Below are 15,318 nucleotides of genomic sequence, written 5' to 3'. Positions count from 1 at the left end.
AAGATCAGCTCAATGGGCAAGTGATACATTATTTACCTTACTTTAAAAATATAAATTATATTGAATAATGCAGAATGGTGGGGATTCATCAGACTTTGCCTGTATGCAAAAACATAGTTCTTTTCAGAAACATGTAATCATATATTCACCGCTACTGGCTAAGGGATTCTGGAAGTTTTATCAGAAAGCTTAGCTCTTCAGCCTTTGACGGTAAACCCATAATAGAAACACATTTTTTTGTAACATGTCAATTTTACACACACACACAGAGTACTTAAATCACAGAGGAGGTATCTGTTCCCTAAAGTGGTATTCTTTTGCTAATCCTCCTGGGAGACAAAAATAAAATTAGGTAATTAAAGTGCTGAATGATTTTTTAAAGTTATAAAACATTTATCCATATTACTTATTGGAATTAGATGCAGGTGGTTTGTAAGTTTTTTTTTTTTTTTTGATTATGCAATTGATCATAGGGAAATAATATGTGGCCACTGACAATCTACACATGGCAGTATTTCACAGGGTGCTAGCAAACTTATATAACTATGCAACGTGGGTACACTTGCACAACTATTTAGAACAGTGCTGCTTCTCAGGCAATCTGATGTATGTGACCACCAATTATTTTTCCCCGCTGTATCAGGGACTGGTAAATTATTTCTGTCCATATACTGCAAACATTTCTTTCTTCCCTGGATAATCACAAGGCACTTGTAGCGAATGGCTTGGAGATCGGCACAGGTCCTGGAACTATCACTTTAGGTAGCACTGATTGAGAAGACTGAGCTGCAATTGACAATGATTTGTGAGGAATAATTTGAGAGCTATGAAAAACTGCAGAACTTGGCTACAACTCTCATTGCCAAGTTGGCTAGGTGGATTCTGGAAGCTGTAAACAAAACAAACAAAACAAACAAAACACAAACAAAAAACTTTTCCTGGCTCTGAAAAATTATATTGAGCCAAGTACCAGATGCTACTTCTTTTTACAGAAGAAGCTGCACTCTTTTAACTAAACTTGCCATAGTGTTGACTAGAGTAAACCTATTGGATCAATAGGATTTACCTACAGGTTGACTCACCATTCAACAATTGATTGAATGGGACTACTCTAGCTGAGATTAACCAATAGGATGCCAGCCAATGGATTGGATCCAGAATCTGCCCTCCTTGGACAAAAAGGCTGCATACACAAGAAAATGCCTCTGCCTCATTTTTCAGGACCCTTCCCCTTGTCCTGTATTTTATTTACTTAATTATCCCATCTTTCACCTGACATGGGACCCAAGGCAGCTCAAAATTTAATAAAATAGGTTAAATAAGATTAAACAAGATAAAACTAAAAATTTAATGATAATAATAATAATAATAATAATAATAAGATTTATTTGTATACCGCTTTTCTAAAATGAATTAATCAAAGCGGTTTACAACAGTTCGCAAACAATAACATAATACAGCATATCTCAAAAACATCATAACATCATAACATCAGTGGCAATACATCTCAATACAAAGGCAACAATATAATTCTCAGTGCATATCACAAAACAGCCGATATTACATAACAACAATAACAGCAATAACAATATCCAAACAGCAATTAGCCCTCCAACCCCCAGAGTTACCACAAAAACAAAAGACTCCAGATTGCCCAGATGGTATCAGGGCACAAGCCACAGTTCTTCCGGCCGCGCTAGCAGCAGCGGCAGTGAGGACGCCCCAAACAGGTGCAGGCGAGTCCTCTGGCCTCTCTCCCCGATGGCGTGGGGTGTGTGGAGGCGTCCTCCGTCGGGGCCGGCAAGCCGAGATTTTATAGAGGCCGCTGCCACCGGCCTCCTCCTGGTGGAGGGAAACGCCCCAAACAGGCGCAGGCGAGTCCTCTGGCCTCTCTCCCCAATGATAAAAAGTTGTGACACAAGTCAAGGGCTTCTCAGTGGCAGTCCCTAAAACTCTGCAACTCTCTTCCTAGGGAGACTAGAATGGTCCTCTCCTTGCTCTCCTTCCACTGGCAAGCAAAGGCTTTTTAAAATACTCCAACAGGCTTTTAGAATGGAAAATTTTCAAGGGAGGGTTTTTAAGAGGGGGCTGTATTGTTTTAAAATATAGTATTTTAAAACTGTTTTTCATCATTGTAAATGCATGTTTTGCATTTAATACTGTTTATAGTTTAGCTTTATTTTAATGTTGCCCTTTTGTACGTTTTAACTATATTGTAATCATTTTAATTTGTAATCTGCTCTGGGTCCCAATTTTGGGAACTAGGTATGGTATACGTAAAGTTAATAGTAATAACAATAAGGGCAAAACACAATTAAACAAACTGTTATGAAAAAAAATCCACACTATTTTAAAAAGTGTGAAATCATTTTTAAAAACCATAACAATTAAGATAAAAATATAGCAACCCTCTTTAAAAAACTCTTCTAAATAACTAATCAACCAACAAATGCCTGTTTAATTTTTGTTTTAAAAGGTCTTTCCCTACCAGTGAAAGGTGAGCTGAGAAAGCATCAGACTAACCTCCTGTGGAAAAGAATCCCATGGCTTTGGAGCAGCCACCACCAAGGTCTTCTCCTCTGTCCTCTCCTGACATATATCCAGTGATGGTGGTGGAACCAAGACATTACAACTCACTCCACATGCCCCAGTCCTTTGTTTAGCAGCTAAAGAGAACCAGAGAGGCTGCCATAGGGAGGAGAGAGCTGGGAAATCTGTTACCACCAGCTCAGTTGCACATATACCTGGATCCAGCCCATTGCTCAGAACATCTGATTCTGTGGTTTTTATCTGATTAGTATTTTGGCACCAATGGTACTTACTTGAGATCAATCCTGCAGATATGTGTCAGACGAGATTTTCCAGAACCACAAGGCTCTATTAGGTACTGTGAATCCATAACAACTGCTCGGACACCTCCCATCAGAGGGCATTCTTCATGTTCTATGGAGATGGCCACTAATATACACATCCCCTTTGGCAGGTCTGTTCTCCAGGTCCTAATAAAATGTGTTTTAAAAAGAAAGTGTTACATGTAGGGATGAATTATGATTAAACAAAATACCCAAGCCTGTATTTAATTTTTTTTAAGTCCTTGTTTCTAATCAGGGTAGGACTTTTTCTTCAAGTCCTTTCCACCTTATGGGGACCCTAAAGTTTTTTTAGTAAGATTTGTTCAGAGGAGGTTTGCTATTGTCTTCCTTTCTTAGGCTGAGACAAGTGGGTTTCCGTGGTTGAGTGAAGATTCGAACCCTGCTCTTCTGGAGTCCAGCACTCAAGCCACTAAACCACACTGGTTCTCAGGCCCCCAAGACCTCTAGCTAGCAAAGTCACTGTAGTCCAAAACTGAGAACATTTCCAATTTTTCTCTCTAATGCAGGATTCATCCTCTGGGGAGGATAAAAAATGGGGAAACCTGGAAATGTATAGGAAGTGGTGCTTTTCTTTCAAAAATAAAAATCTGATTGATAATAAAAAAATATCAGTGATGCTAATGACAAACCTGACTGGGAAAAAAAATAAAGGCAAATATTATTATTTATTGTACTTATGTCACACCTTTCTTTCAAAATGAGATCCAAGGCTGCTTACAATAATTTAAAAAATTCAGCTAAAACATTGATTTTCTAAAATTAAAAAGGAATTAAACATCAACATTATTAAAAACATGATTAAAACAGCTTAAGCACTTGATGCCGGCCACAGCTGCTGGCAAAACGTCAGGAACAAACTCTTCTAGCCCTCATAGCCTGAAAAACCCATAAAAAACTATTGTGTAGATGGTTTGGGAGAATTAGGCAGGCATAAGTGTCAAATAATAAAGAGCTTTACTGAAAGCCCAAAAAGAGAAACACAATATGAAAAATTATCCTGTAAACGTGAAATATATTTCAGAATAAGTGCAATGTATTGATTTCCAAGTCTAATCATTCAGGCATTTACTAAAAGGATATGAATTTTTTAAGGTTGTATTTTTTAAAAAAAGATCTCAAATAAGCAGGATCTAAGTCTGTCCTTTGTCTTCATGACAACTATTGCTACTTTGTACTACCTACTGCTACAGCCACCTGGATAATGGTGTTATGAAAAAGCACATCAAACAACTTCCTTACAACAGACGATACAGTGGGCTCTTGGTATTCACTGGAGTTTGGTTCCAGGACCCCCCATGGATAACAAAAACAGTGGATGTTCAAATCCCTCTAAATACAACGGCATAGGTATGGCGCCCCTTATATAAAATGATAAAATCAAGGTTTGCTTTTTGGAATTTACATACATACATACATACATACATACATACATAATCAAATTGTGGATGATTGAGTCAGTGCATAAGAAATCAATGGATACAGGGGGTTGATCGTATTTTATATTCATTATCAAAGGAAACATGGAAAGTTATACTGAGTCACTGTAAAAGAGCAACTACTATAGTTCATCTAGGCCTTCTGCAATCTGATGCCCTCTAGATCTATTAGATTTTAACTTCTAGAAGGCTCGGTCTATATGATCAATGGTTCCCAGCATTGGTCAAGAAAGACCAATGCTGAGAACCATAAGTCAAAAATTCTTAAGGTTTCCAGGTTGGAGAAGGCTGATCTTCATTGACTAGCAGTGAATCTCCAAGATTTCAAAAATTTTCAGTGATTTCTACAACTGTACCCCAGCCCTTTCCCATAAAGTTTAGTACTCAAATTTCAATTAGGCTGTAGAGCAGTGCTTCCCAACCTGTGGGTCGGGACCCCTTTGGGGGTCGAATGACCCTTTCATGGGGGTCGCCTAAGACCATTGGAAAACACCTATTTAATTACAGTTATGAAGTAGCAATGAAAATAATTTCATGGGTTTGGGTCACCACAACATGAGGAACTGTATTAAAGGGTCGCGGCATTAGGAAGGTTGGGAACCACTGCTGTAGAGACTAAATTTTAAACATGTCTACAGTTATCGTTTTTCATATTTATTTTTTATCTGTTATTTTCTGAATTTCTATATCATCTACAATTTCACAACACTCTAGGTAGCTTGGGTACATGGAAAGATGGGTGCACACCTAAACAGAGTTCAGAAAGTACAAAAGTTTGTCTTAGGTATGAATTGCTTAGGCTAGAAACTGATCACACCTGGAATCAGTTTTACTAATCCATTGGACTATGGCTCCATTGTAGAGACAAGATTCTTTCCTGTACATAATTGCACCTGTACATATATGAAGTTGAAGTTATTATTAGTTATATTTATATCCAGCCTTGCCTCCAGTATACTACTTGCGAATATATAAATATACATGTGAATATATAAATTATTGTAAAAGAAAAGTTCATCAGAATATATTTGTCTACATCATTTATAACTTTTGTGGGGAAAAGCCCTCCAATAAATGTGACTTAAAAACAAGTCGGTATTAGTAAGCAAAGCAATCTACATATCTATCTACATTTTATAAACAATATCATGCATATACCCAATCATAATCCATTAAGTCACAGCCTTTTCTTTAGACTATCTTATGCCTGTTGTTCAACAAGCATATCTATGATATACTAAGAATTATCAATAGCAAGTTTCTTGATTTTTTAAAGCAATTGTTCCATTTTTTCTGTGTTGTTTTTGTTGTCTCTATTTTAAACTTTATTTCAACATAAAATAAATTCCATTAAAAGAACAATGATTCTCCAGGGAGGGGAAAAGTCAGAACAATGGGACCAGCTGCATTTATGTAATTCTGACAACTTACACAGCTGCATAAATTAAATAACAGCCTTTCTCCGACGCCTGGTTAAAGAAAGTGGCCAATGTTTTATGGTTTTAAATTTCACAAACTGTGTTCTGATTACAAGATTTTTTTCAATTAGAAAATAGCATCATTTGGAAAAAATATTAATTGAAGAATGAATGCTAGAGATCATTTAAAGATACATGAAGTATATGCAATAAACATGAAATATGAAGAATACCAACTTGAGATGTGGTACCAGAGAAGACTGCCGAGAATATTGTAGGCTAGCCAAAAAAGATAAACAAATGAGTCTTTGAAGAGATCATGTCTGAACGGTCATTCGAAGCCAAGATGATCAAATTGAGGCTGTTGTACTTTGGATACATCGTAAGAAAGCACGTCTCATTAGAAAAGGCAATAACGAAAGAAAGGAGAGGAAAGAAATGAAGACCACGTGCCACATGGATAGACTCAATTAGGGAGATCATGGGACTGAGTCTAAGGACATTATCAGACGAGGGAAATTGGAAGTATAATCCAATAGCAATCTGAACACAATCATGGGGTTTAACGTTATTGCATGATAGACAACCACACGCAATTTCGGGCAATAGGAAGTCAGTCCAAACGCAATCATGGGGTTTCACGTTATTGCGTGATAAGTGGTCACATGCAATTTCAGGCAATGGCAAGCTATGGGAGGTCAGTTTGAATGCAATTTGAATTCACGTAAACTCACTGAACTAGCGAATTCATGTGACTGTGTTCTGGCCCCACTTTCTTTTCATTCGAAATTAAGAGAAATTCCTCCCATGTGATAAACTCCTAAGACTAAGCAAAGCAGTGGAAGGAAAAGGGGACTTGAAGAGGTCTCATCCACAGGTTTGCCTTGAGTTGGGCCTGTTAACAACAACAAATGGATAGACAATAAAGTAGCTAAGCTATTCTTAGTTGCTTCTACCAGTAAATTAATTTACCTGAGTACTAAAAAGTCTCTAGAAGGATGTGGAGCCATACTATTCAAAACATATTGATAGATCTCAGTCTGTTTATCCAAGGTTTCAATGACTTTCCATTGCAAGAAATCCTCATCCCAAAGGTGGCGTTCTCTTAGTACACGATTCAAGACAACAGAAGGAGGAGCTTCAACTTCTACCGATGCCTTCCATAGCCTTAGTGGATTTCCATCTCCAACCTGAATTTAGAGTTGGAAAGAGAGAAGAGAAAGGACACTGTGTTAAGCAAATAAATGAAATATAGGCTTGGATTTAAAGAAGCCTGTCTATGTGCTTATATTACTTCCATGTGATCCCAAGATATATTCCCAGTTCATTTTCAGTATTCCAAGTTATGCAAGGCGCCACTTTAGAAGACTGTAACTTTCAATATTTACAAGCACATTTTAAGGCACAAGAACATCATGACAAGTCTTGTTTAAATATCTATGGGATTGAAAGACAATCAAGGGAAATCCTAGCCCATAAATTAACTCTTGTAAGACAGCAGTTTTTAAAAACAACTAGATATTAGTATTGTACAGTATTCAACAAAAATGTTTAACATCAAGTGTTGATTGTCTCTAATTTAAAAGGGACTATTTAATAAATATGATTTGTGTATGTTTATTCAGTTAATTAACATATATTCTTTTTAAAAATCTTGGCTGTATCTTCTCTGCTTTTTTAAAATTATGGAATAGATTCAGACTTACTCATATTTAGAGTAGATCCACTGAAATCAATAGAATTCAAGTCCCATTTACATACTTTAAACATGTCAAAATCTAGACCTGTCTTTGTATAAAAACATGAACTTAAAAACACACAGGCACTGATGGATGTGTGCTCCTTTGGATAAGGGCTGATGTTTCACAGTGACAATGAGGCTTAGGACGTCATCACATGGGGGAAATTGGAAGGTCAATGCAGTGTGATCCTGGGTGCAATCATGGGGTTTCACGTTTTTGTGCAAGAGGTTATCACATGTAATCGAAGTCAATGCTAAGTCAGTTCGAACCCAATCCAGGGTCAAACAAGAGATGTGTAAATTCAGGGAAATATAGAATTTACAAATCCTGTTCCACTCCAAAGTTGCGTTCAATCTGAATTTTTCAGGTATGGAATGCATGTCTTGGTCGCCCTTGGATTGCCTTCAAATTAGACTACAATTCTCAAGCTCCTTTGCTGGCTGCAATTTTTTCCTCCCTTCCTCCCTCCCTCTGGGTGAGGGGGGCTTTTCTCTCCTCTTGGAGTTGGAGCTGTTTGGGGATGAAGCAGCCCTCCCCACAGAGGCACACACACTGCTTCCCTCCCTCCTTCCTCCTCTCAGCCCTTTCTGGCTCTTTCCCTTTGCAAACTCATCCTCTCCAATTGGAGGGAAGGGATTGGCCAGGGCTCTGTCTTTTTCTCTCGCGATCCTGTTGCAGGGTTTCCTTGGCAGGTTTATTCAGTTGGGGTTTGCCACTGCCATTTTATGAGGAGGCTGAAAGAGTGTGACTTGCACCAAGTCACCCAGTGGGATTTGATCCCTGCCTTCTACAGTCATAGCCCAATGCTCAAACCAAGTACAAGGTTGCTTTGGACTGGTTTTGAATTGGTGAATTGCCTAAATAACGTGAAATAAAGGGCAATGAATGAAAAAATAACGTGAAACAAGGCAAAACCACAGGAACCAGAAGCAAGCCCAGCGGGAAGTTTAAAAAGGCCACAATCCGATTCTGCCCTCACTGCGCATGTGCAGGGATGCTAATTCAAATTCTAGAGTATAAATGGTACATATTCATATGATAATTTCTTTTGCATTTGCACTACTTCGGCTTTGGGATGGGTACTGTGTTCTTCTGTGGTGTGATAACTATCCATGTACTTGTGTTCATTTCCAAACTGGCTCTACTTTCTTTTCTTTCAAAATTGGGAGACATTCCTCCCATGTGATAATGTCCTGACAAAAGCTGACAAAAGGATGTTCTAGTTAGCATGCAGATTTTCTAACTACGGAAATTACCTTTTTGTAGGAGAGGTCTGTATATTCTATGGTTGAACAAGTGACCCATCCTTTGAATTTGTCCTTAGCCTCTTTACAGAGGTTTAGTACAAGACCTTCCAGATAGGTCTGGAAACTGCCACCTGCTTCATCCATTTGTTTGCCCAGTTCCTCCAGAGTTGGAGGATGTACTTCAGCTTCAATATAGGAGTTCCGAGACTGTGTTACCATCTCATGGGGAATCTGCTCCAAAGAATGAGAAGGTGTGGAGGAGGTTTCATATTAAAGAACACATTTGGTATATTGTTATTTGAGTTAAATCATTTCATGGAAATTCAACAAGAATTCAATGTATCATCATCAAGATGGCTTACTCATTCAAAAGATTACAATGAAAAATATACAAAAAGTCAACATTAAAACCAAAATTAAACTGTAACCATATTAAAAACAGATACCCTAACAAGATTTTAAAAGTTACACAATATAATTTCAAAAACTTACAGCCCTTTCTTAAAAGCCTGTCTGAATAAAAAATATTTGCTAGTGACAAGCCTGCTTAGGGAGGGAGTTTTAAAGTTTAGGTTCAATCACTGAGAAGTCCCACTCTTTGTGTTCCCACCGACTGTACCTGTGAAGGTGGTGAGATTGAGAGGAAGGCCTTGCCTGTGGATCTCAGGGTCCAGGCAGGCTCATATGGGGTCTGGCAAATAATCTGGACCTAAGATGTATAGTGTTCTATAGGTCATAGGAGAGAGAGTACTGTAAAGAATCTACATAAGCAGGAAGCAAAAAGTAGGTAAGATCCATGTGCTGTTGGATGGTCAATTTTTTATTCCTCTAAAAAGTTCTTTTATGTCTTCAAGTTGATTCTCACTTATGGAAATGCTATCATAGGGTTTTCTAGGCAAGAATTATTCAGATAATGTTTGTCATTGCTTTCCTACCTATGGTCACTCTATAGGTTTTCATGGCTGAGTGGGAATTTGTACCTTAGTCTCCCATAGGCCTAGTCCAACACTAAAACCACTACACTGTGCTGGCTCTCTTTTAATTTAAAAAAAATATCTAAATGCTACAATGGAATGTGAAATGAAGTTCAACATTATCCTGACTAGGTTAGCTAGTTGTTCCCACTCCTAAACAGGCTTCCACATCCACAGATAAGGCTCCTTTTATTCAGAGATAAGAGTGAGATCAGGTAGAGGATACTACTGGTGGAAGGCTCTAGGAAGCAATTTTTTCCTACCAGTTTTACCCCCTGAAGTCCTATTTCAGGTGATCCTCAGCCTTCTAGAGCTGATGTCCATCAGACACAAGGAGCTGCAGAGAGGAGGCTAAAGTTGCCTTCTACCATCTCTTGCTGGAGAGAATCCCTGAACAGAACACTACCCTTGTCAGCAGGAGCAAACTCAGGAACTGAGCTCAAGTCTTGCTAACTAGATTGATCTTCTTATGCAAATATAAATATTATTTTTAAAAAATCTGTCCTAGAGTAGTTCAGTTGCACTCCACAGCAAGCCTTTCAAAAAACTTGCTATAAAAGACATCCTTGGTTTGACTTCAAGCAGCCATTTGATCCATCATTATTCTAATTCTTATCTATGTTCCTTTACCTGTAACTTTAGCCCTATACAGGTGACCTTCTGAATATGTCAGAGCTCAGAGACTGTATGATGATGGGTCCATGCATGCTGGTATTGTCCCCTGTGTCTGTATATGTCAGTCCCTGTTTCTGCAGTCCCCAAAGTTGTTTGTTAAGCAGCAAGCTGTGTTCCACTTCCATTTGTCTGAGTAGAAGTGGAACCATTGACATGATCAGGAATGTTTAAAAAGCACAGAGTGTTCTATAAATACTCAAGCAGACCTTGTCACTCAGCATGGAAAGGCTGAGGACTGAGGGCACTAGCATGCATGTCGTATTTTGTGATATGTTTTAATGTTAATATTTTTGTTTCCTTAGATTGCATGCCTTAGGCAGGTTTTTAATTTTAATTTTAATTTTGTACACTCAGCATTTACAGCACTTTATAAACAAACAATCCACCCTGCACATTCAGGTCCTCTGGGAGGAATCTCTTGCAGCCTATGAAAACTAGGCTGTCTGCAACCACCCAGAAGACCTTTTCAGCAACCGCTCCCAGATTATGGAAAGGCCTGCCAGAGGAGATCCGTCACATTACCAGCTTAAACAGCTTTTAAAAAGCTGTTAAGACAGATCTCTTCCAGCAGGCCTTTACTGACTAGAAAAATGGCCACCAAAGATTGGAACCTGTTACCCCTCTGAATCTTCTATAGCCACTCTTTGATTGTTTATTTTAAGGTATGTTTTAAACTGTGAATTGTTTAATTGTTATTTTAGGGGTGGTGTTGGGATACTGGGATTTGGGACAGTACTGTTTTAACTTGTAAGCCGCCCTGGTTGTCTCGGACAGAGGGGCGGGATATAATTTATATAATAATAATAATAATAATAATAATAATAATAATGATGCACAGATCCCAGTTTGCACCATTGCATTGCTCTCACACTTTCAGTTCCTTTGAGTCCTTTTGAGCAATTTGAGAAGAATGCCTGTGTGGGATTGAAGTCCATCTGTGATGCCCAAGAAATCAGCACTGAAGAAGAGAATTGCCCTCTGCTCCATTCTCATAGATCTCTACAGTGAAAACATCTATGGAGGCATTTCTTCTTGCTTTGTTAGGAAAAGGTTAATAAAGGGTCTGCAGTGAGAATAGGTCACCGTTAGGGAGGCAGTTAATGGGACAGGAACAGAAGGAAAGAGAGGGAAAAAATGACAAGGGCATTTAATAGCATGTCTGACTTTTTTGTGGTTCACTGTGTGTGTTTGCTGAGCAAAAATAGAGCTGCAATATTTGAGGGTACAGGTTTTAACCCTTCCTTCTATCATGGTGTTTAAAAACATCTCAATGAAGCTACTACTAATGGCTTCTATTACAGCTGTCTTTGTGCCAATGCAAATTTCCTTGGGACTAATAGCAATTTAGGAATGACAATTTTCAGAAGGACTGTGGACTAAGGAAAATATTTGACCTGTCTCCCCATATGTCAAACTCACTGCCCCAATTTCTATTATTAATGGGGGGGGGGGACACAATCCCATTAAATATATTTGTAAATTTATAGGGTAATCCTATCTGGTTTGATGATCTCATGTCAGCAGGGTGGCAATAAGGGAGAACAGGGGTTTTCTCAACTTCATCTTGTAAGCAATTGCAGCAAAATTACTTATATTAGCTTCAGGACTGTTCTAAATTCCATCCTGAGTAGTGAGTATGGTTTGAGAGAATTCATTTTTAAAAAAATCACAAGATAACAGGAAGGTCCTATGTCACAAACCTCTGAGCATCTGAACAAATATTTCACTCCAAAACACAGCAAGTATTTCTTAAAAAATGATTACATATGTTTCTTTTACCACTGATCTATTTATCTTCCCCTTTGTTTTACTTCAAGATTCGGTCAGGATTGTAATTAAAAATAAACTGTGAAAAGAACTCAAAATCATATTATAAAACTGAGGTATTTTTAACTTATTGTTTTGGTCTTCTCTGATGCTAACCTTTTTGATGAACGAGATTTATCTCCATTAAGTAAAACTATTCTTAAATAACTGGAGTCCTTGGGATATATTCAAACCATAAGTCAGTGTACATATATGAACAGAATAAATAATATTGCAGAAAGGCTTGGAGGAAATGCCATCAAAGAGCTTCCACTAGAACAGCTTAAAAAATATCCCAATTCAAAAACTATTATTTCAAGGCCAAAGTGTGAAAAGCTATATAGGCTAAGTGCTTCAAAGTATGCTCCCTTATGAATATCACGCTCATGAATAATGCTATCTGAATCTTTCACTCACCTCAAAAAGTTTATCACATTCTGTTATCATATGTGCAAGTCCCTGAGTAGCTGCCAGGTTTTCACTGAGATCTTTCTGATCTGGCTTCCCAGATGCGTATTTCTTCTGTATTACTCTGAAAATGAATTCAGCAGCTCAAGTGAGATAAAGGAGCAATTTTTTTTTCCAGATGAAAGTAAAAAACTGTGACACTTCTCCTTTTGGTACCAAACTAGAGACAGTTCTTTATAACTCCACTTTTATCACATCATAGAACTGAGGAAAGACCCTTTCTTTACTGCTGTGGAAGGAAGTACATTTTAAGGTGTAAAGAACGAACAAAGGAGTAAAAGTTAAAGAGTATGTCCTGGGTATATATGTGACCTATATGAAAGAAGATCACTGGTCAAATTCCCCTAAAAATGGTTTAACACTTCCTGAGAAATTTTCAGTCACATTTCGGTTCCCTACACAGGCTAAAGCAAAAACTATTTAATTCCTGGAAAAGGTGGCACAGACTGAGGAGCCAATATGATAAAGCCAACAATGTCTGAATGAGTGTCTTTCCCATTTGGCAACAGTTTGCCATGCTCTGTACAAAACAGAAGCGGCTCCTAATCAATGAGTTAGGAAGAACTATAGCTTGAGATTTAAGAAAATCACTATACAAAATTTTTAATCTTATTTATTTATTTATTTATTTATTTATTTATTTATTTAAACTGTATCCCACCCTTCCTTCAAGTAGTTCAGGGGGTCATGCAAGTTATTTTATTATCCTCCCTGCATTGCTTCTTCCTTCGAAACAAGAAATAGGTTTAGCTGAGTGACACACTTCTATGGTCTCCCAGGCCCAAATCCAGTGCTCTGACATGTATGTTACAATGGCCGTGATGATGCAGTCAGAATTCAGATATTACTGATTCAGAGATATTGTTCCCCTGTACCTGATATGCCTCTATAAATAAAATTTAGGTGAAGTTTGGTAGTATATTGCATTGTCACCAAAAACATTTAGATGCAGGTGAGAAAAACGTGGCCCTCCAGATGTTGTTGTACGCAAGTCTCATCATCTCAGACCACTAGTCAGGCTGGCTGGGACCCAAGAAAAGCAGTGACTTATAATTATATTTACATTTTAAAAAATAACTATTTTAAAATAGTATTTTAAAAACACCTGGATCCATCAGAAAAGAGATTATGTGAGTCAGAATTTAAACCATTTAGTGAGGTCATATTCCCATAATCAAAAAAGAAACCAAAAGTCTTACAATTCTGCAAAAGTAGTGAAGCTACCTCTTATCAAATTACAGTTGTAATGTAACTTAATTGTGCCTTGTTTAGGGGAAAAGAAACTAATTGCAAATGATTCATTGTAACAAGTTACTTCCAAGCAGTGAGAAAGGGAAAGGAAATGAGCAAGCAAATCCTTACCGTGGTGAGCTGTCTTTCTTTATTATGTTGAGATGAAACAGAGAAGGAGCCAGGCACACAGCTATGTTCATGGGAGTCATTTGATTTTCTTCTACAGAAGTGACATCATTCAGGAAACACAACAGAGTCTGCAGAACCTCTCTGTTTTCATCTGACATCAACATTATGGCTGCTTGAACTGCCAGAACTCGCTGTTCTTTGGGAACGTCTGAAAAATAAAAGGAGACATTTAATAACATCTGATAATTTATAAGAACAAGGTTTTTGGAATATCCTCTGTGATACAATCCTTAAACTCCAGATTACTTCTGGGAAACCTCTACACCTTTCAAATACAGAAGCATCAGTTTTCTTTACTCACACCTCTTGTGAGCTTTCTGTGCTTTGTTATTCATGCTCTGTGGATTAGAAAATGGCTATTTGATTATCAGTGTATAAGTACAAGGGCCTGCTTGGCCAGTGAGCAACCACTGACTGTGTGCACAAAGATATCTTTTCCATTAAACTATAAGGGGTGTGCACCATCTGTTATGGTAAATGGAAAGCAGGATTAATTCTCTAGTTTGGCTTTAATTCACTAGTGGTCCATGATCCAATCATGGGGTGGTGATTGGGACCAACATGGGATGATCCTCTCTGGCTCAGACCATGAGACTTTGGTATTCCTGCCTTTGTCTGGTATTATATTGTATTTGTTTGTTCAGGCTTCAGTTTTCAGCTCAAACCATGTGGAAACCACAACCAAGACTTTGGGTAGGAATTGCTTAAGTCTGTAGATTATCCAGCTATTATATATATATATATATATATATATATATATGACAAGAGGCCACCGTAAAAACAGAATTTGGGGAAACAGAGTGGTTCTCCATAGGCAAAAGGCTGCATCCTGTCACCTTACTTGTTCTAACTTAAATGCTGAAAACATCGTTAAGAACAGCAGAATTAAAATCAGAAAAAGGAGGACTGAGCATAGGAAGAAGCAACATAAACAACCTAAGATATGCAGACAACACCACAATATTAGCAGAAGACACTCAGGAATTGGAACAGTTAATAAGGAAGGTCAAAGATGAAAATGCAAAGGCAGGTCTGATGCTGAACATAAAGAAAACAAAAATAATGACCACAGAAGAAATACACAAATTCAATCTAGACAATGAGGAAATTCAAATAGTTCAAGAATTCCCATATCTAGGATCAAACACTGACCAGAATGGAGACTGCAGTCAAAAAATAAGAAGAATATGAGGAATAGAAAGGGTAGCTATGAAAGAACTGGAAAAGACACTGAAGAGCAAAAACATACAACTGAGC

At 37.8% G+C, this 15,318-nt stretch overlaps 1 protein-coding gene across 3 annotated transcripts in view; it reads right to left on the bottom strand.

Moving 5' to 3' along the window:
- The window catches only part of STARD13 (StAR related lipid transfer domain containing 13), a 167,586-nt gene that overhangs the window by 6,303 nt on the left and 145,965 nt on the right, over positions 1–15,318 (bottom strand). For 2 of the 3 annotated variants that reach the window (XM_089512512.1, XM_089512509.1), the window contains exons 9-13: positions 14,002–14,209; positions 12,589–12,703; positions 8,726–8,947; positions 6,700–6,917; positions 2,823–2,999 (exon numbers count right to left, since the gene is read on the bottom strand). In XM_089512512.1, the coding sequence (XP_089368638.1) occupies positions 2,823–2,999; positions 6,700–6,917; positions 8,726–8,947; positions 12,589–12,703; positions 14,002–14,209 (940 nt within the window). Of the gene's footprint in view, positions 1–2,822; positions 3,000–4,574; positions 5,203–6,699; positions 6,918–8,725; positions 8,948–12,588; positions 12,704–14,001; positions 14,210–15,318 lie in introns of those variants that run through there. The other variant, XM_089512511.1, reaches the window with a different exon arrangement.

Source organism: Sceloporus occidentalis, unplaced genomic scaffold (assembly GCF_023333645.1).
Source record: "Sceloporus occidentalis isolate IW3139 unplaced genomic scaffold, rSceOcc1.0.p SCAF_2, whole genome shotgun sequence".
Classification (NCBI taxonomy): domain Eukaryota; kingdom Metazoa; phylum Chordata; class Lepidosauria; order Squamata; family Phrynosomatidae; genus Sceloporus; species Sceloporus occidentalis.
Note: the sequence above shows the minus strand (reverse complement) of the source record. Positions and strands in the feature narration are given on the sequence as shown.